General features: G+C 43.3%; 1 protein-coding gene across 1 annotated transcript in view; it reads left to right on the top strand.

Annotated features, from left to right (window-relative positions):
- The window catches only part of trabd2b (TraB domain containing 2B), a 72,494-nt gene that overhangs the window by 39,091 nt on the left and 11,362 nt on the right, over positions 1-22,041 (top strand). The window contains exons 3-4 of the mRNA XM_084547647.1: positions 1,675-1,821; positions 8,327-8,501. Of these exons, the coding sequence (XP_084403773.1) occupies positions 1,675-1,821; positions 8,327-8,501 (322 nt within the window). The remainder of the gene's footprint in view (positions 1-1,674; positions 1,822-8,326; positions 8,502-22,041) is intronic.

The raw sequence follows: 22,041 nt of genomic DNA, 5'->3' as shown, positions 1-22,041 counted from the left end.
TTAATAGCGACTCTGGCCAGTTAGCCACCGGTCAGCTTTAGTCTCTGTGGGCCTGGCACCACACCTCTGCATTACCTGGACTTCAGAGCAATTAAACAATGTCATGCCAGATGGAAATAGACATTTTGAATGAGGTATATGAGGTGTCATTACAAAGCCAGCAAGGGGCTCCGGGATTTAGGAAGCCTGGTGCTGAGGTATGAGCCAAAGAAAGCAAAAATGTCATATTTTTTTCAGGACTGAAATTGTCACATGTTTGATTTGGGTTGTAATCAGGATTATGTGCGTCTAACAGGGCGGCGGTATGTCATTGAGTGTAGCAGGGAAAATATACCAGATGAAATAAATAAGACTCAGAGTAGAGATCAGGCCCTGGCATAAAAATTAGAGAAAGATGGAGTCTCCTCTCAAGTGAGAAAGAAAAAGGACAATAAAAGAGTTCTACATGCTGTTAGCTGAACATCTGTCTCTTTGCATCACGAAAAAAAAAGTGGAGTAAAGCAAAAAAAGGCAAACATGAGACTGGTTAGCAAACACAATGACCTCAGAGAGAGGGAGAAAGAGAGTCACAAGGCTGAGCTTAGAGCTTGGCTGTGATTATCCCAGCGCAAAGGTTACCTGGAGTTTAAACATTCAATATGCACAATACGGGCATTTATGATTGGGAAAACATAACTTAATTGCGTGAATTACGACCCGGACTTTTGACATCGGCCTCAATCAGTTGTGCAGCTGTATCGGCCTTAAGCTGCTCCACAAATCACCTGAGCCTGGATGCCGACGCTCTCCCCGCAGTATTTTCCGACGCGCTCGTCAGGTTTCTCTGTAATTAGAATCGTGGACACGGATCGGTCTGGTGCGGTCTGGAGATATGATGAGCTGAGGCCTGCGCTCTAATCAAGTCAGCTCAGACGTTCGCTCCGGGCGCAGAACTGTGTGAATCAGTTTCAGTGCAGAAAGAGGACAAAAAAAAAAAAAATAATAACTTTTTCTCCTTCAAACACACCTCTGGTTCCTGTAAGAGAGCTTAACAGTGACTGACAGCTCGGCCTTGGTTGCTAGGCCAGTCGGAGGTGGCGTGGGATTGTCGAGGGCGGGAGCGCGGAGGTTAACCCCTGGTGTCTAGGACAGCTGCGGAGTTTTTGGGGCTGGCTGGCGGCTGCACACTATAAATTCTCTCTAAAGAGGGTTTACTTTTGATTTTAATGGGCGCTGTAAATTTACGACACCCTGGTCCCGGTGAAGGAGAAAGAAGGGTTATTTTTAAAGTCTCTCTCCCCCTCTCTCTCTCTCTCGCTCTCTCCCTTTCCTCAGCTCTCACTTTCTTTTACTGTTCTCTCCTTCCTTCAGGAGAAAGTCAGTGGACTCCTGCCATGTCTTTTGTGGTCTGCTTTTACCTGCAGTCAGTCTGTATGGAAAGAGTATGAAAACAACCAGAAAGAAATAATAATAAAAAAAAAAGGCTGCAAAAGAAAGCATTTCTTTCAGACACCGAACATAACGGCGTCATTGTATATTAAGGTCGCATTATATTTTTAAAAACACCGACCGCGTTTGTGCAGTTTCTGCCTCTTTTTGCTGATTTTCTGCCTCTCCTCTTGAAAACATAGCCGAGTTTGTGGATGCAGGAAGTAACGGCACCCTTCCTGTCTTTCTCTCTCTCTCTCCTCGCAGGTGCTGTTTGCTTTGAACCAGACGCTGCTGCAGCACGAGGGCGTTAGAGCGGGCAGCCTACAGGGCTCCTACACTACAGAGGACCTCATTACACACTACAACTGTGGTGACCTCAGCGCCATCATCTTCAACCATGACACCTCACAGGTTGGCCACTTTTCTCTCTGCCTCGGGTATAGATCATGGTCCAATAAAAAGTGAAAAGACATTGTTAACTTAGGGTGCTTTGTTGTTCAGAAACCAGAAGCGTTTTCCAAGCCCAAGATGGTTTGTTTAGGCTGATGTGAACACAGCAACCGCACTACGTTTTGGAACAAATGAACGGACATGAAACCAGTTAGAGAAAGTGGTCTCCCCGGAGCGATTCATACGCAGTGAAAACACATGTTACCAGTGGACAGCTATCCTCACAATAATATAACCAAGCAGTTTGTCTGATGCATCTCTGAAAGAGAAGCTGTCTGGTGAATAGGTTGTTACATGCCTCCAGAACATGTCTTCTCCTTCTGAGAAGTCTGGCAGCATGTTTTCAATACATAGCCTAGATGCTCGGTCCGGCTAAACATCTACATACACCGATCAGCCATAACATTAAAACTACTGACAGGAGAAGTAAATAACACTGACCATCTTGTGACAGTTCAATGTTCTGCTGTGGATGTTACTTAGACATGTACCACCCACCTAGACCAGACCAGGCACCCCCACCCCATAGCAATGACACTCCTTGATGGCAGCAGCCATCCTCAGCAGTATGCAGCCTGACACAGGCACACACACAAAAACAGTTTAGGAACAACTCAAAAAAGCAAACAAAAAAAAAAAACAGCACAAGATGTTGACCTGGTCTCCAAGTTCACCAGATCCCAAACTGATCAAGTATCTGTGGGATGCACTTGCAACTGTTTTGGAGGCACAAGAGAGACCTACACAATATTAGGAGGGTGGTCATAATGTTATGCCTGATCGGTGTATACAGAACACTGTTACATGAACCACAGAGCAGCAGTAAATGCCCGTGCAAGGGCTGATGCTGATTTCCTGCAGAAACAGGACAAATCACGAAACTATTTGATAACAGTTTTACAATTGTTCTCATTTGCCCTGTGAACACAAACTCAACCGAGGTTGAATGCAGCATTGTGACATTGCTGTAACACATGAATTGGAATGAAATACAGGTGTGAAAACAGCCTTTAACGGCTTGACGTCAGCCTCCCTCGGAACAACTGAAATCAATTAAAACAGCTGGTTCTTCAGAGTTTTTAAAAAGGACAAATACAGAACATAAAATGAACCCGCCTGCCCAGAACAATACAAATGAGCTGATCCCATTAATGCGCCTTGCCAAAACATACAAAATTTACGATATTATCTCCCATATTTTCCCACTTACAAAGCTGTACACGGGCCAACAACAATGAGCTGGAAAGATCTTGCTGTATTAATGCTCCCACTAATATGTTTCTACACATTGTGTGAAGCTAAAGCCAAAAGATGTCACACGTTAAATGATTGTCGTGCCGGGATCACACGAGACGCCATTATTATCCTAATCGTGGCCCAATCCAACACACGAGAGGTGTCAGGAATAAAAAAAGCAGTCGTTGTCATGTACATCGCCAGTCATCCATGCATCATTTGCAGGTGCTGGGGATTTTGTCTCCAGTTCTGTAGCAACGTTTCTACAGCGTTTGGACAGGTAAGCAAGGTCACTTGTTGCCAGGAATGAAACCACCTCAGGACTGCAAACACAGCAAAATAAAAAAACAAGATTCTGTTTCACTTAATCAAATTTTTACGCTGCAGATCATAGGTTCACCCCTTTTACACGGATTGGAAAGAACAAAGTGTCAACTGCCAAGTGTCAACGGCTGCTTCCAGGTCCGCTTTGAGTCGTAAAACCATGTTTACACATATAAACAATTGCTTTTGGTGGAACAGTGAAAATTGCCCCATAGCAACTTCACAATAACCTAAAGTTGGAAAAGATAAGCTACAATCAGCTCGGGTCCAAACTGCAGAGTGTAATATTTGGGCCAGCTCAGAGTTTATGAGACAGTGGCAACGTTCACACTGCAAGACTTAATATGTGGAGTTACTGCTCAGATCCAGCTATTTTGTTCCGTTTAGATTACTTTTAATGGCACCAGTATTAGATTCCAGTGTGAATTGATCATGCTCCCGACAGAAAAATGTCACTGACCGCTGTGTTTGTCACGTAAAACTCAGTCAAGCTTAGCATAAATTGAAAAGGTAATCCAACCAATACTTATTCGTTGGTTTGAGGTCCAGGTCTTCCACACTTACTATACAAGTTTTCCTTGTGCACACATGTCACACCAAACAGATACTGTACGAGGTTTAACACTCACAGTTGCATAAATTCAGATTGACGTCACATTGCAAAAAAATCTGGCTTGTCTCTCTGACTTAGGAGCACATAGAACAGCAGCAAAATCAAAATTGGAAAGTTCAGTTTCCATGTGTACTGTTCACACTCTTATGAACGCTGTCGGAACGTAGCCTAAACACGCACACCATCAAAGACTCAAATCTCAAACAGTCATGTAAAAAAGTACTGTCTGTTTGGTATTCTTCACTTAAGCCAACTGTAATTGGTTCAGAATGTTTCTTACCAAGATTCAAAAGAGCAAGCATTCAGTGGATGGACAAAAGAACCAGTCAAGTCATGGTTTTGATAGTAAAATATTCTCCCAAAATACCGTCTGCATGCAGCTTCAGTCCAGAAACATCTGTAACTGTGTTCAAAAACTCGAATCCGTCAGACCCTCGACTCGAGTTGGCAAAGCCCTCATACCCACTTCTCTGCCATTACACTATCGTCACCTCAAACATTTAGGCCCGCACATCAATTCCACAAATCTGCACATTGCCATATTAATCCTTCTCCACCTCCAGTTACTTGATAGTCTGACACTTTAATAGCTCTGGACTCCACCGTAAATACACCATCTCACCTCCTCCGACTTTGCGTTTCCTAACATAGCCTCGGCTCCTTCAGTGATGGCCTCTTCATCACTCTTCACGGCCAGCTGTCAAAAGGCCATTCAGTACATAGCGTGCGCGCGCACACGTGCGTGTTAGCCACTGTACGCAGTAGCTCTCGCTCCATCGTCGCCCTCAAATGCAGATTTACTCAAAAGCCCTCTTCATAAGTCAATTACGCCGTGTCAACCTCCCTCACTGATCCTTAAGTCCCATTAAAGCCAACGCACCATGTAACCTCAACTCACCGCTCAGCTGCACAGATTCCCCATCTGAGACGCACAAAGTATGAGAAAGTACACACAAACTCACTGCTCACACAAATTCACCATGTTTCTGTTCTGGCGCCCTGAGAGAAGACACGCATCTCCTTTTTTTTTTTTTTTTCTCTCATTTCCCGGTCTGTCTCGTTCATCGTCTGGTTCTAACCACCTCTTTCTCCCTGGGGGCCGTGAAGGGCTTGTTAGCCACAGTTTCACCTGCAGTCGTCTCCTGCATGAGCGTTTTAAAACATACCAGGTTGCCCTGCTCCTCGTGTCATAATAACATGTATTAATGTTCCCCAACACATGGTACAGCCATCAGACGCCTGACTCCCAAGCTTGCTTCTGTGGATTGGTGATATATAGCAGGTCTGTGTGTGTGTGTGTGTGTGTGTGTGTGTGTGCGTGGGTGCATGCATGTGTGAAAGTGAACTTCCAGGCTTGTAAAAGAGCAGGTGTTTTTTGATAGATAGGACCTAATCCACAGGCCTTTAACAGCCCTGATGCTCTCCCGGCTCAGTCTTCATCATTTCAGAGAAAGGCCGACGATGGACCACAAGCAAGTAGAAAGGTGCAAGACAGGTTAATTCATTTCAACTGGTCCCAAATCCATCAGGGACACAAAGTCAGTGAAACAGACAAAAAAAAAAACACAAAAAAAAATGAAAAGAAATAAGATACAGTATTACAGGAAATTTCTTACTGAAATAGAGAAAAATGTCCTTTTGGCATTGAGTCCATCTTAACGTCTGTGATGGCTATAGTGTTTCACAACTGCTATCTGCTTTGTCTTGTTAAGTAAAATATAAGTACGGACACACCAAACCCAAATCAAATAACTCGACTTAGAAGTTAGGACGAGCTACAAAGAGAATGGCCGACCATCGGAAGAAAATTCAATTAAAAGCTGCTGTTAAATTGGCATACACATCATTACTTCGGTGCTGCAATATGACGTGTTTTTAAAGTTACAAAGGAAAGAAGGATAAAAGAGGAATGTCGATAAAAAGCCAAAATCAGGGAGAAGTAAATTTGCTGTCAGGACAGAGGTCAGGCTGAGAAAGTTGAGCGCAGAGCAGTGCCAGCAGCGAGGAAGGGAGGAAATATCTCGCTGTCTTTCTACATTTCCTGTGCAGGTTGGGACAGACAGCAGCTAATGGCCTTTAATGATAACTTATCTGCATTTACCTCTACACTCCCACCTCGACCCCTCTCTGGATGAACGCTGTTCCTTCCCCTCATCACGAAACACTCACACTATCCACACTCATATCCTTCTCCTCTTCTTTCTCTTCTCTTAACTCATCCCCCTACATTCGTGGCGTCCTGACTCAGCTCGAGGAAACACAGACAGACAATATAAAGTTTTAGGCTCAGTCTTCTGAGACTTCTAACGAATAGTAAATCCTGGATATCTACAGTACCTGCCGATCTTAAATTATAGTTGGTCATTTTGCTGATGACCCAAAACATTTCTAAACTGTGGAATGATAAACCTTAAAGCTTAAAAACTCCTAAAAACAAACTGATGTGAAATCAAAACTATAGAATTTAAGTACTTTAATGAAGCAGTATGCTTTTATTTTGTAGCGAATCAATTCTCTTTCTCGTAGACATTATTACTCCACAATAATATCTACAGACGTGAAATGCTGCATGGTCTGCAGCTCAGCTGTAGGCTTTGGAAAAGATGTCACCTGCTTAAATACTCTCTTCAATGAGTTTCGATTAATGAATTAATAACTGTTGAGCACAGATCACACTTAAAAGATCTCAGTGTCTCTCACCACTGAGCCATGACGCGAAACAGACTGTAGGAAGAGCGTCAGAGTGGAAATGTGTCAGACTCAGATCTTGGATGGACGCTGAGGAGCACCTTGTCCGCACGTGGTACAATAAATCCCTCAGTGTATTCAGACACAACACACTCAATTACGCACCACTTGCATCTGTTTTACCATTGTGTCAACATGTAACCCAGTTGTAGACAGTGATGCATGTATGCATCTGTGTTCTTGTCACACTCAAATACGGCTCCAGATTAAACACATCTGCGAGTCTTCGCTCAAACAAGCGGGCGGAGCAGGAAAACCCAAATCTTTTCTTTCCCCAAACCCTCTGTGATTTCACTGTTTCCAGTTTAAGGAGGAAGACTGAAGGCTGGGTGGCCTCAGGTGTGCTCCTGGTTGTATAAGAGAGACCAGTGAAGGAAAACAGAAGAATGGAAACTGAGATGCCACTAACATATGAGACAGATGAAGAGGATTTGATAAAAAAAAAGTGGTTCCTGAACTTCGAATCAAACGCTGCGCAGAAAACAACGATGAGTTTAGCGCAGATTAATAGCACAGACTTTTTAAAATTATTGTAGTAATGAATCATTATAAGTAACGAATGAACTTCTAATTTACTGCTTAATCATCTGCTACTTTTTTAGTTCTTGGGGAGAGCGGAGAAAGATTACCATGGAACTCCAATTCCATGATAATCTGCACAGTGAATCCCTATATATGAAAGATTATACTGACTGACACCGGCCTAAGCTAAGAAAAGTCATCTTTATTACTGCCAGCAAACTCCATCAGTGCCAAGCATCAATGTAGGGAGCTGGCTGAATGAATGCACTCGTGTATTTAATGGCGTATTGAATATAGGTGTAAGAGTCAAAATAAATCAAGTAGGAACGGTGATAAAGAAGAGATGATGACAGGTGAAGAGAGCCATTGTGCATGCTTAGGCGTTTCTGTGTGTGTCGTGGGGGTGAACAACTCAGACCCCGACGCCAAACCCTTGCTACTCTTTCGCCGACCCCCGCTCATCTTCGCAGATTAACAACCTGTTGCATCCACCGACGCAGCCAGAAGTGGAACAGAGCCAGCGTGGTCTGCCTCGGCCTGCCCCGGCTCATAATAAATCACACGGCAGTTGCATGTACTGTATGCTGCTTGTACGTGCACACAGACGCAGTGAGCCCCGTCAAACGCACACATACACATCAGTGCAAACCGTCATCCTCACACACAAATGTACAACACACATATATGGTGCTGACACTTCTCTTCTCCTCTCTCTCCCTCATTTATTGATGTCTTCTCATTTAAAACCCAGCCTGCAGAGCGCTGCACTGGTAATTTTTCTGTCAAGCTGTCACATCAGAAACACTTCTGGCTGCCAGGTGTCACACTCATGCGGGCACCAACACCCATTCAGCCCTCTCGTTTCTTTCCATGTCTGTTTTCGTTGACGCCCCTCTTTTCTTTTCATGTCTGATGTATAATTTAAACGATTCATCAGCTTTTAATTCTGCCATCACTTTCAAAGCCCTTTTTTTTAAAGAAGTCTCATTTTCTCACGGCCTTTTTTTCCCTCGTCTCTTTCAGCTGCCTCACTTCATCAACAGCTCTCTGCCCGCCCACGACCGCATGACAGCCCAGCAGATTGACAGCTACTTCCGCCAGGAGCTCATCTACAAACGCAACGAGCGGATGGCTCGACGCGTGTCTGCCCTCCTGCAGAGAAATCCCAACCAGACTTTCTTTTTTGCTTTCGGTGCAGGTAAGGAGTTCCCAGACACTTGGATGTGTAGGACTTGGCAGTTAGAAAAGCCACGTTAGTTGACCTTTGACCTGCTGATAACTGGATGCCTTCCTGATCTACAGGCCAAACAATAGGAAATCATGGCAGCGACTCCAACCTGATTATTTTTTTTTTAACTGCATGAGTGCTAATTGCAATTTTTCCAGATTCACTGTTATTAATTAGTTTGCGTGTAACTGTGAAGTGAAAGAGAGATCAGGTTTACTTTGGTATGCAGAGATTCCGTCAGCATGTGTGTGTGTGTTTATGGTGGACAAATTTGCTCTTTTCTGTGTTTAAAAAAAAAAAAAAAAAAAAATGGAGAAAAAGCAGAACAATAACAGAAGAATAGTTCCCAGATCTCTGGCTTGCAAAAACAGTGTCTATCACAGAAGTCTCAATTACAGCCAGCTCCCTCCTCAGAAAGGAAGAAACCGTGAGCTGTTTGTTTCAATTAGCATTCCTGGCTAATGCTGCTAATGTTTCCTGAATGGTGTAGTGCGTCCTGAGGGAAACATGTGCGTGTGTGTATCAACATACGCACACATGCAAGCGTGTTAGCTCACAAAAACAGGTGGTGGGCGGGTATCTGTGTGTCTGTTTACTGTACAACTGTGCGTCTAAAAAATGGGTGGTACTACCTCCAGGGTGTGTGCGCGTGCATGCGAGTGTGTGTGTGTTTGTGCGTGCCTCGCTCCTTCCTTTGAGCATTGTTGCTCCCTGCGCTCTTTGTGCTGTTTGGATAGGGCCGCTGTTGGACCATCCGGCTGCTATATGTGTGTCCGTGCAGATGTGACTGAACACAATGAGTTAGTGGATGAATTTGTGGATTAAGACTTAAACAACCAGTGTCTATAGATGAGTAAAAAGTGAATGTTGTTTTATTGTTGTATATACTATATGCACAAGGTTAGGTGGAACACTTTCTAAGGAATGAGCTAGAGAAAAGTTGGAATGACAGGATTAACTGAGTTAAAATTGTATTTTAAAACTCAGATTATAACATAAGAGACAGTATTTAGGCAACTGCGAGAAGAAAATATGTAACAGTAACTTTTTGAATGTGTCAGCCCTCAGAAACAGGAAGGTGCTCGGCAATCTGAGGATGAATAAGCGACTGCATATGTGGCTGAGTGTCAGACGACTTACATTAAGCAGACTACCAGCAGTTCTTTGCAAACATTTTGACAAATGCATTAAAACGAAATTACTCATCTCTCACTGCCAAACTATCTTGTATATATCAGTTCAAGCTAAACTGGGAAAATCTGGCCCCTCGTTTGACTTGTGGGCCGTTGAAGTGAACAATCAGGGATTTGCATGTTTGTCCAAGTAAGACCTTTAAAATGAATTCTACTGCGGCTTCATGTTTTCCACGTCGCTCCCTGCTGCACGTTCTCTAAGGCAGCTTTGTGTTAGCGCTCCAACGTGGCGTCCAACGCGGCCTGGAAAGACGTGAGGTGAACATGTGTGCTGGGTCACCTACAGGACGCACCCCTGTGTGTGTGACAAAACTGACAGCTAGTGTGAAGTGATAGGAACCATTTACAGTTACCCTGCTTGGTGCGCACACACACACACACACACACACACACACACACACACACTGAAATTCATATTTAAACATGCATACCGTAACTGGTGCGAGGATAAGTGCATATTTTGTAACATGTACAAACAAGCACATTCACTCGCAGACATACAATAAACACAGACGTCTCAGTAAAGGCTTCGGGATGGGAAAGAATTACCTGCGTCAAAGGACAATTTGTGCCGCATGTTCTTTCAATTTTGAGCTCGCAATCTGCGTGTAATTTGTGTTTGATTTACTGCAGCAGCAGCTAATTATGTGCCGGTTAATGGGGCAGTGGTGGTCAAAAACCGGTGATGCTAAAGCAGGAATACCGATCAATTACAGTGTGCTTTAACTGTTACTGTGCCCAAAGTGAAACTACAAAATATCCTTGAAATAAAATAAGTATAATGTTAAGAGAAATGTGTAAAAGATAATGCAGCCACTGGAAGCCATAAAAAAATATGTACCTCTGTTGAAATCTAACATATCTGAAACAATATAATTTCCACACAGTGAAAGTAAAGTATGCATTTTATCGTATAAAATGCAAGTAACTAAAATTAAGTCTTTTCTTAAACGAATGTGTACAGTCTTGTAGTGAGCATTGCAGTAGATCATGTACCCTGCGCTAGCAGTTTCTGCCCTCCTCTCAAGAGGTCAAGAGGATTTTTATTGTCATCCAAAGTGAAATGAAACAACGTTCCTAAAGGGCTGAGGTTCTGTGTAAGACTACACACAACCAGGAACAACACAAAACTAAGATGCCTCGATATAAAGTGCAAGTGTGCAACAAATGCAACAGTGCACAGAATTAAAGCACAGAATACAGTGCAAGACAGTAGGGTACAACGAGACTGACAGTACAGTCCGGCAAGTAAGGTACAAAACCGACCAGAAAAGACTCTAAAATAGTAATACATGAAGACAGAAGCACTGCACTGAGACATGAGCCGTGTTTTAGATCAAGTAAAATGGGCCTCCAAGTTGCAGATTTACTATTAGAACTCATGCAAGACTCTTTAAGACACTTTACTAAAAGTGTTTTTATACAAAGTTCACCTTTTACCTTTTGGAAATGTCAGCACATCCTTATTTTATTCCATAAAGTCTTTTGTGTGTAAAACATGTTTTAAGATAGTAGACCCAGACATTGGACCACCAAATGCCGGTCAGTTTCTCATTGAGTCCAAATGGACGTTTGTACCAAATGTGAAGAAAGTCCATCAGGGAGTTCCTGAGATATAACGGCCATGAGAATGGGATGGAAGGGCAACCTGAAAACACGATGCCTCCGACCACAGCTGTCGCTGGTGCAGAGGCATAAAAGTTAAGAAGTAAATCAGCCCTAATAAAGTCTCTCTCATGCTCTAATCACAAAGCTTCCCCTTCCCCTTTCTCATGTCTCACTCCTGTGTTCAGGACGTTGACTCATGTCTTTACGGTCCTGTAACTGTCCCTGTTGGTCCCAGTTTCCCACCGGCCGTAACTAGCCGTGAAATTTTATCATTCAATGATGCCAACACGTATTAGGTGACGGCCCGGACTCCCAGAAACCTGGCTACGCTCACACATTTCTCCTCAAGGTTTTCAGGACTTGTTCTTGAAGTGAGCAGGCTCGCTTCGTGAAAGAGCTCCTTTTATAATCTGATTATAATCTAACCACAGAGCACATTTTGAGTAATGACAGGAAAAAAAGGGAATCGAGGGTGTGAGGGTTAAGATTATCCAGACATATTTTAAAATAAATACAGCCCAGGGAGATGGATTACAGCCGTTTTCGAGCCAGATGTGGGCGTTCAATAATGTGATCGCGTAAAATTCAATCTTTATGGTCAGATCTCAAACATCATATTAACATGACGTGTGTGTTACTGCAGGCAGATGACGCCGCAGCATATTCTTGTGGATTAGAAAATGGAATAACTGCGAAATGGGAATTGAGATATTTTGGATCCTGTCGCCATGTTTGACAGAACCATGAAGTGTTTGTTAGTCTGCCTGTGTCAAGTGTCTGTTTTTTGTGTTTATGACTACATGCAACATACATATAAATATTAACGGCCTCAGCGGCAGTCTTTGCTTTGGAGCACTCTCAGCCGGCGTGAACTGAGTCCAGCGCGCAGAAAGAAAACAGGACTGTCGGGAAAGTGCCAGGGCAGCTTTCAGGTCAAAGCCCTCTTGAATTACAGATGTCGTAGTCCGATCCAGGAGTTTTTTCACAGGGTAATTAAACTATACGACGTGTGTATAAAGTGGTTCAGGCAGGAAATCCATCTCAGATCAGCTCAGCACCTTGCTTCCCAGCCTCCCCCTTTCCTTCCACTGTACACCTACACCATCCTGTAGCACAAATACTTTCAAGTGCAAAAATGTGTGCTTTCGCACTTGAAAGACAGCTTCTTACTCTGTTCCTCTGCCCTCTTTTTTCCTCCATCCTGCACACACATCTGCAAACAGGCACATGCTGTAACACACATTCTTTATTTTCTTCACTTTCCCCAGCAGGTTATTAATAAGAATCCCAGAGGTAAAAGCAGGCATAATTGAATTATCCCAGGCAGTATAAAAAGAGACTGACTTAGCAGCGTTACTGTCTCACTGGAGCCTGCTGGACCAAGATTTAATGATATTGATGGTCCACTAAGGCAGCATAGTCGCATTTAGCAGTCCTACTTCTTTAATTCAGATTATATTTTAATAGCTGAATTCTTATTTAATGACTGCTGGCTTACAGTTCAGCAGAAAACTCCTGTCACCCGTTTTTAGTTTAGTCGGTATTTTTCATTGGCGTTGTATTAATGAGAACATGTAATGTGATTTTAATTTAAATTTTTTTTTGTCATACTAATGTTGTCTAAACCTCCAGGGTGTACCCCCCCCCCCCTCGCCCAATGACAGTTGGGACAGGCTCCAGCCCTCCCGCGACCCTCCAGATGACAAGTAGTTACAGAAAATGAATGAATGAATGAATGAATGAAGTTGTCTATAGTTGCCCCAAATTCAGCATCTCTCAACCATTTTTCAGATTAAAGGAGACTCAGTATTGGACAAATGAGTAGATGCATGGTTTCCCATACAATACTATGGCAGCCTGCTAGGGTCTAATTTACTCCTCCATGGTCTCATAACAAAATATTTTTGCACGTCTCAAACTATTTTGTGCTTGCGTTGTGCTTTTCCTGAGCCGCCTCGCCCCAAATCCCCCTCCACACACACTCCTCGCTCACCTGCTCTGTACTGAATTTAACCTGGCGGAGAAAACAGCTCAGACAACATACAGGACTCACGTAGCATGTGAAGCTATTTGTGTTATTCACAAATAAAAACTGATGTTACCGCCACTGAACTAGCTTAACTTTATAACAACTAGCTAGTAGGCTACAGTTGGAGTCGCTGATACTTTATTTAATCCCCCACATATTTGTCCATAGAAAGCCACGTCTCAACAGCATTATGTTTTGTATTCCTGTACATGAACTGCACAGGATGTTGCCATTTGTTGCAAAATACAATATTAGCGTCATTACGGTAATTTACTGACGGACTGATAAAAACGCATGATCTTATTCTACGTGCAATCATTTCGTCTACTGTTTAAATTCTTTTTAATAGGTGGGGTAGTATCATTATTAGAGATTTTTAACACACCAGATGTCATGTTTGCAGAAACATCCATCAGATTTTATGATCTAATACCCAAGGAGTCAAAAAACGATGGAAGTGGCTTGAAAGGGCATTCTGCGAAGAAGCTAATTTGCTTCCTTCTTCAACTAAAGCCCACTCAAATGATTTGATTGGCCCCGGCAGATATTAGCTCGGGTATATTCAGTTTCCAGCAGAGTGACTCCAGACCAGCTTTTCCCCACAAAACATTGTGTGGCCTGGGGGAAGTCAAGCTGGCTACTTTGATTATGCACCAGCCCCCATCACACACGGTTGGTTTTGATTAATCTTAAAGACACAACATTTACCTTTGTTCTATCTCACAAACACAGGTCATCACTGGTAGGAGCTTCTCCTCGTAGGAAAGTGTTCAAGCAGTGACATGACTGAAAACAGACTGCCAAAGTCTTGGACTATGGACATTTGAAAATGATTTTTAACCATTTCTTAACGGCATTATGTACTGTTTGTGTAATTTATCTGTATTTTAGATTGTAATATTCCCCCCCCAACACGTTTTCTTTCATACGAAAGAATCTGAAACTTTTATTGGATGCATATGAGGTTTTTCTACCACAGGTTTCGGATACTCCTAGTTGCCGTGGGCTGCTCCATGTGTAGTGCAACAGTTGCTGTGGTCACTGCGGCTCACTATTACTATCAGTATTATGTAATGGTGACCAATCACAGGCACCCGCTGTAACATGACGTAGTGTTCTTTGTGAGGCCAAGCGAACGCATCACAGTTTCCCCTTGGACGAAATGACACAGCAAAACCAGATGATAGCAGTAAAAGGAAGAGCATGCTCGACAACAAGCCCTGCACACACCGAACACTTGTTCTGCTGCTATTGTGAACAGATAATAAACCTCACTGGACTTTTTTCCATCACCCACTCGATATAATGCGTTCTCCGTCACCCTCTCTCATTCACGCGCCAACTAAAAACACACAACATGCAGCGTTATCATTTGCGCTGAAGAGTCGGGGAGTGCTTTGAGGGTAGGCGGTGTGTTGTTGGAGCTGCGTGGTGTGCTTCAGCAGGTTTTCATTTGCCAGTTCCCTAGCTGCCGCTGCCCACTCTTATTGAAAACATCCCATGGAATTTCCTGACGCTGCCGCGGCCTAGACACCGCTTCACACACGTACACACTTAACATGTGTGCCTGCGTATGATTCATTCAGAGTCATATGATCTACAGATATTTATCGCCAAAAAGAGCCGTTGCTTTCAGAAATACACATGTCATAGTGTTTGTTTTGAAGTCTCAGCCACTTTGGATCTGCTTGCCGAGAGTTGATTTTTGCGCGTACGTTCTGCTCTGGGCCTATAACAGCTCATTGTGCCGGCAGAATGGACGCATATGTTTTGCAGTCACTTGTGGTGTTGCGGTGTTGAGGCGATGACTGAAGAAGAGATGCTGCCGTGGCTGGCGTGGATGTCACTTTGTCTCTGTGGCTTCTTCCTTCTTAGTGCATATCTGCTTTTCTCAGCCTTTTTCCTCATCTGTCTTTCCGCCTGTCTGTCTCTGACTCCACTCCAGTCTGCCTGTAGCTCTAATTCCGATTTATCTCCCTGGCTTGCCTGCCAGTCTGCCTGTCTTAAGCTGTTGTCTCTCTGGTCTGCTCTACTGGCCCTTTCCATGCACTGCTCATCTTCGGTTGTTAAACGGACACCGCCCCGCAGTGCTGTCTATCACAGCTGCTTCATTCTGTCGCCCCTTCACATGTTATAATCTTATAAAGTGACTGAAATTCTATTTACGTATATTATGTACATGTTTGTGGGACTTCTTTTGTCTTGCCGTCGTGTCCACTTGGGATGAAAAGGTTCCTCCAAGCTGTATTGCTGCAACCCTTCACATAATTCTGAACTAAACAAGCATAATTTTTTAAATGCATAATTTGCATGAAGACTGACAGCCTTTATTAACTGCATAAAGACCGTCTGTTTTGCATCCATTCATATGACATTTGTTGAGTATTCACTTGTGTTAGAGCGTTATGGGAAATTCGAAGAAAATTCTTCAGTTCGGAGGCAGAAACAGCATTTTCAAATAAGTTCTGATGCAGCAAACATGCTCAGCTGTTTCAGCTTCTAAACAAGAAGAAGAAATTCTTCCCATGTGTTCCACAGCTGTTGTCATTGTTGTCCGGTCCTGTGTGCATTCAACACATGAATCAGAGTTCTTCTTTGTATTTGTCAGACAGTATGAAACATGGTCACACTACTTACAGCTCACCTGGCTTGAGGGGCTGGCCCATAAACTGAGGCTATAGTCCTCACGCGCGCCCTTTGCAGCGTGACGTCCCCTCTCTCCCATCACTGCCTGTCTCTCTGTACTGGTGCACTATCCATTAAAGAAGAAAAATGAAGTTAATCCCTAGCTGATCTGAAAGAAGACCTCTTTCCATTTTCTCTCATAATGACCCTGGTTTCAGGTATTGTCATTGTCATAACAATTGTCATTCAAGTATGGAAAATGCACGTATAAAGAAAAGACATCATGACTGATCCAAAACGGGCCAAATACTGCAGAGGTAATTTAACCGGAAACATTTTCACATATAGTTGTTTTCATAACAAGCCTGCTACATTTAAAAGCACCAGAAAAACGGGAGAAGAATTTGCGTCTCATTTAAGTGTTACTTGTGAGCTGAAATAACTGTACTATTTTTTATCTAACATCATAATGTGTCCTTATAAAATATGAGAGAGAGATCAGATTTTATGGGCTGCACACGGTGTACACTGTTTGTAAAAATATGTAGAAAAATTCCAAAAAATTCCACGCTGTGCACGAGCGCCGCTTATCGATATGGACTGTATTTTTTTAACTGCTGTACGGACGGCTCTGTGGCGGTACCTATTTAAGGTTAGGCTGCATCTTGCAAATTTTCAGGAATGTAACTTTGTGAGTTTGCATGAAAACATCTTATGGTAACTCTTAGCTGCGCTGGTTGAGTTCCTCGCTGTAATTAAATCATTACAGCTCGTTAGCTTGTTCGGAGATTACACACTTCATTAGGAGCTGAAAGAACATCTCTTTCCCTTTTGAGAGCCAATAAGTTTAATGCTGCATTTCATAAACACACAGACGCTTTCTTGCTTTGATCCTTTGAGCGTTTAAATTGGCCAGCGTGCACTCAGGAGAGACTATGACAGAGTACGAAGGTTCACTTCTAGGGTTTCACAGTACTGCTGGTTATCCTGCTCTGTAGATAACTGCCTTCACCTGTTGTCTCGGGCGTAAATCAGGTCCTGATTAAAAGGTAAGATTGAGAACCAGCCTGCCTCCGGGTTCTTAGAAACAGCTGATGGAAAACATTGGTGTCTGCCAGTACAGACGCAGCTCAAGAACACACACACACACACATATGCACACGGATAGCATGCACGCTCACATACCTGCATCCATTTATCTGTGAGCTCATGCCTGCTGGGCAGCACGTCTGTGTAATGTATGCCAGCAGCACGCACACTTCACATTGATATACACATGAATACGCACTCATTTAAAACACGTAAACACAATGATACACACATAAGCATGTATAATGAAATTAAGTCTGTTTTCTACCAGCTCACATGAAAACTGAATGACTCTAAATTCCTTCTTAACAGAAACAGTAACTTTAACAATGAGTGGATGAATCAATGGTGAGACGGAAGAGGTAATGACCTCTCTCTCTCTCTCTCTCTCTCTGTGCCTTTGTTTTCCTTCTCTGCCGCTACTTCCACTTTTTCTCTCCCTATGTTTTCCTGCTTTTCTACTTCTTCCCAGCAGGACAGTTTCACACGCTGCAGCAGCACGCTCATGTAGTCTAAATATTTAAATGTGGGGAATCACTTTAAAGCTGAACCACTGGGCCCTTCCTCCAGCCTTTCTAACATGAACTACGAACGTCGGGCCCACCGCACGCAGCGGTCGGCTTCTGAATCCGATCCCCTCAGCTCTCTTGATCTCTGTATTTGACCAGAACGTTAACCAGAAATTGGACATGCGCAGCCCCCGTCAACAGCTGTCACTCACAGCACCTCAGTGCGGTGCAGGGACACAGACGGACGTCAAACTGCATGCATGGGAAGTGAGGTCACCGTTGAGACGAGGAGTGGAAACCCAGAACTCTGCAGAGCGGTGGAATTCATCATATTAGATTTACATGCAAAGTGAAAGTGGTGCTCTGTTTTCAAGGCAATGGTTCAACTATTCCTGAAGCGCCGTGGGTAGTTGTTTCTCCAGCTCTGCTCTGTTAATCCGGAGACTGCTGTGTGATTTATAGAGGGATCCCGGTACTGCTAAACTGTAAATGGAAGTGCACAGCAAGGAGCGGGGATGCTGAGCTTGTTAAAATCTTTGCTGCATTACTCATGTGTTGTTGAAGGAAAGAACGGTAGTGCTATGCGGGGTAAAGAAAAAGACTTTCCCCTAGAAAAGACACAAACAGGTGCACGAAAATACGTAAAAACACACACACATTGGCAGACGACAATTAAAGAGAAAAGTCTGCTATGAAGGAAATTTGATTCAAATAGCTCTCCATTGTCTGTAGATGCTTTACAGAAAGCTGAAACCCCAAAGGCAAATTCTAACAGGAAGAAACTTGGAGCAGAACCCAGTTCCCTACCCAGCCGGCCTCATCCCTTTAAGGCCAGCCAGGTAGAAAGACAGGAAGAAATGTGGAGTGGGACACAGGAGAAGGGAGGAGAGGAGCATTTACATAATGAACATAGATGTTTCCATATAAAGCACAAATTCGTGATCATAATTTGATAAGTCATAAGAATTTGGGAGCCTTTGAAATTAGCATGCCTTAAAGGGGAACTACTGTTTTTTACAACCTGGACCTTATTTCTGGCATAAAATGCCATCGTTTACTCACCCATATAACTTTTGTGTAATTTTTGACATTCGGACGATATTTACAGCCGCGCATATCCATATAGTGGGAGTTACTGGGGCACCGAAACGCAGCCTCTAAATAACGCGTTATCTGCCGCGAAACTCGTTCATTTCACCAAAATTTGTTATGAAACACTAGTGCTAATCCCCGTTGAGTCCGGACTTTGTAGATTGACCTACTAACCTGACCTGGATGATGTCATCTCTGAGCACTGCGTGGTAAGGACATCCATCATAAACAAATTCGCAAACATGCAGCTTGTTTACCTGTAATTTGCTACTGCTATTTTTTTGCAACATGGCTGAATATTTTTCTGATTCTGTGATTGTGGATGATGACTTTGTTTATGATGGACGTCCTTACCGTTTTGAGCCAGAGTATACAAATGAGGTGCTCGTTGAAATGAGGATGCGGAGGCAGAGAGAGGAACAGCTGGCCAAAGAACAACAAACCGCTGCACGTCCGCGAATAGACAACAGGTAACTCCGGACTCAATGGCTAACAGCACGAGCATATCATAACAAAATATTGGTGAAATGAACGAGTTTTGTGGCAGATAATGCGTTATTTAGAGGCTGAGTTTCGGTGCCCCACTCACTCCCACTATATGGATATACGCGGATCTAAATATCGTCCAAATGACAAAAAATTACACCAAAGTTATATGGGTGAGTAAATGATAATATTTTATGCCAGAAATTAGGTCCAGGTTGTAAAAAAACAGTAGTTCCCCTTTAAGTCAGCGCTACTCACATAATATCCTAGAAGACTGATGCTGAAGATGCATAGCACTGAAGTGCATGGGCATGCATCGTATCCTAGGGTCTTAGTCAGCTCCGCCCCTCGCTCGTCTCCATCTCCACCCTCTCGTCCAAACTCTTGTCTTCTGGCTCCCAAAAAGTATCAAACAAAGAACTGAAGAATACGATGCTTTGAAACAGTAGTCCGCAAACGAATGGGTGATGTCAGTGGCTAAATCCTTGCATTTTTATTGCTAGTGTTTAGGTTTTTAAAAAGCTACAAATTAAATAATTTTGGTCAGTTACAACTGCGAGAGATTCCGGGCCAGTGTTTGGACAGGGTTTTACACCCCCATCGTGAAAAGAGAAGATTTTTTGGAAGAATAGTGTTCATGACTCCACTAGACGTCAGGGACTTGTAGAACGCATGCAAAAGCACACCGAATGTGTTCTGGTTGCTTCACGGTGGTCCAGCGACTTACACATTTTACCCTGAATCTGTCGCCCGTTTAAAACCTGCACGTTCACAAACACGTGGAGACGGGGGGATTTTTCTCTGTCTGCACTCTCACTGGAACGTAGCTGCACTATTTCCAAACAAATCTGAAGAGGAACACACCCTTGTCAACATTAGTTTTTCCCCTCTCTGTTCACTGAGCTTCTATGTGCCATCTTCCTGTCTGCTTTCCCTCCTCTTCACGTCTCTTTCATCTGTTGTTTAAATGGCTCAGCGGCTACAGCGTGTGTTTGTTTGGACCGTGATGCGGCAACGGTACCCACTGTGCATGCCATCTGGGCGGAGGGGGTACGTCAGTGCTGTCCCTCACCCCGTGATCCTCCCCTACATCTATCCTCCAGACGTTTTCCTTTCCATCTCCCCTAGAACTGCTCTCCAGCTATCTATTTCTGCTCTCCTCTCGCTTGTTTTCTCCCTTCCTTTGTGTTCTCTTTGTGCAGTTTTCATGTGAGGTGGTCTGCTTGTAAGCCATGTGGGAATTTCTGTAACCACCAGAGCATATCAGTTGATGCACTGTTTACGCTGTGTAATTGCAAACAGATTTGTTTGTGCAAAAACTGAAAAAATAACATAATTCTCTTCCTGTGTGTTTCCTCCATTTTTGGATGAGCCTCAACAGCCGAACTGCTGCGCTTTCCACTCCCCCTCTCTTTTCTTGTCCTGCTACTAACTTGTCTTTACACTTTGACCAGTGTCTAGAGGTGTACGCAATGAAAGGATGGAGAGAAGGATGGGTAGTATACCGGAGTCTGGCACAAAGGGAAGCTCAATGAGGACGAACCTTGAATGGGGGAAAGGACTAGAGAGAAAGGAGGTGTGCTGGCTATGAGTAAAGGTGCTCATATGGTGTCCAGCTTGGGTGGTAACCAGGGAGGTGCACAGAAAGACAAACACAAAGGATTCACAAACACACTTCCATTGAAGTCACCGCAGAGACGCTTTAAAGGGACATGAAAAGGTCTGAAAAGCCAGACAGATAAAGAGATAAAGTCTGAGTGAAGAGGTGTCTACGGTAAACACAGACGTGCAGAGGTGGAAGCGGAGTAAATTAAGTCACTACTGTAAGTGGAAATCAGCATGGAAAGGTTATTAAACAGAGGAGTAACTGGATCATTAACTCTGCTCTCAGGAGCCGCAGGAAGGGAAACACCCCGCATGGAGGCGTATGCGCTGCAAAAAGTTATGGTTGAAACTACTCAACACTCTCTTTTTTAAGCAAGAAAATTATCAAATATTCAAGGCACATCCGCTTTATTAAATGTGATGACGGCAGATTGGCAAGAAAAAACTGAGGGTTGGGTGATATGTGAAAGTGGTCGTAAGCCACAGTACCACAGATATTACAAGTTACATTGGCAGATTAAAATCATGATGTAGGTGGTAACGGTGTCCAAACTCCATAGCAATATTAATGATAAGTAGAATCATTTTGACGCTGGAAAATAAGCAATAATACTCTCGAAAATGTCACTCTATAAATTTAAAATGCTTCAATTTTTGAGTCTGCTCTTGATTCCTGCCATGGCCAGAGTTTCCTCAAAATTCTCTCCGCGTAGCCTCGTAATTTGTTTTTCTAAAACTCACTCCGAGGAAGCAGTTTCTGCCAAAATTATCTCCCGTGGAAGACTGCCATGTTTTATTTCCTAAGACGGAAGTGATGAAGATGTAAGGACATCCGTTCCGTGGATGGCGTGCCCGTGCACGTTTTGGCAACAAACTCCCCCTTTGATTAAGGAGGATTGTGGTTTTGGTTAGATGTTAATAAAGTAAACATGTCCTGTCTCATGTTCAACTCACTTTGGACTTTTTCAATATTTAACCAAGACCACGATCGTTCCCTGAGCTTAACCGAGAGCTCGGAGTGCCTAAACATAACCATAAAAATGTTAATCATGGAAAAATAGGAACTGCTCACAGCTGCAAATCATCAAATGGTGTGCAGATGGCGGTGAGAGAGTTATAAGAAGACATCTGAAAACAGAAATGCTTTATTTTTGTAAAGTTTACCTTTGTAGAAAATGGAAATGTGTACGATAGTAACTGTAACAAGAGCATACTATGATAATTCATTCACAGTGCCAGACTTCTTGCCTTAAAGGAGCAATATGTAAAACAGT

The sequence above is a fragment of the Chelon labrosus genome (assembly GCF_963514085.1).
Source record: "Chelon labrosus genome assembly, chromosome: 7".
Lineage (NCBI taxonomy): Eukaryota > Metazoa > Chordata > Actinopteri > Mugiliformes > Mugilidae > Chelon > Chelon labrosus.
This window is presented reverse-complemented; position numbering and strand designations above follow the sequence as displayed.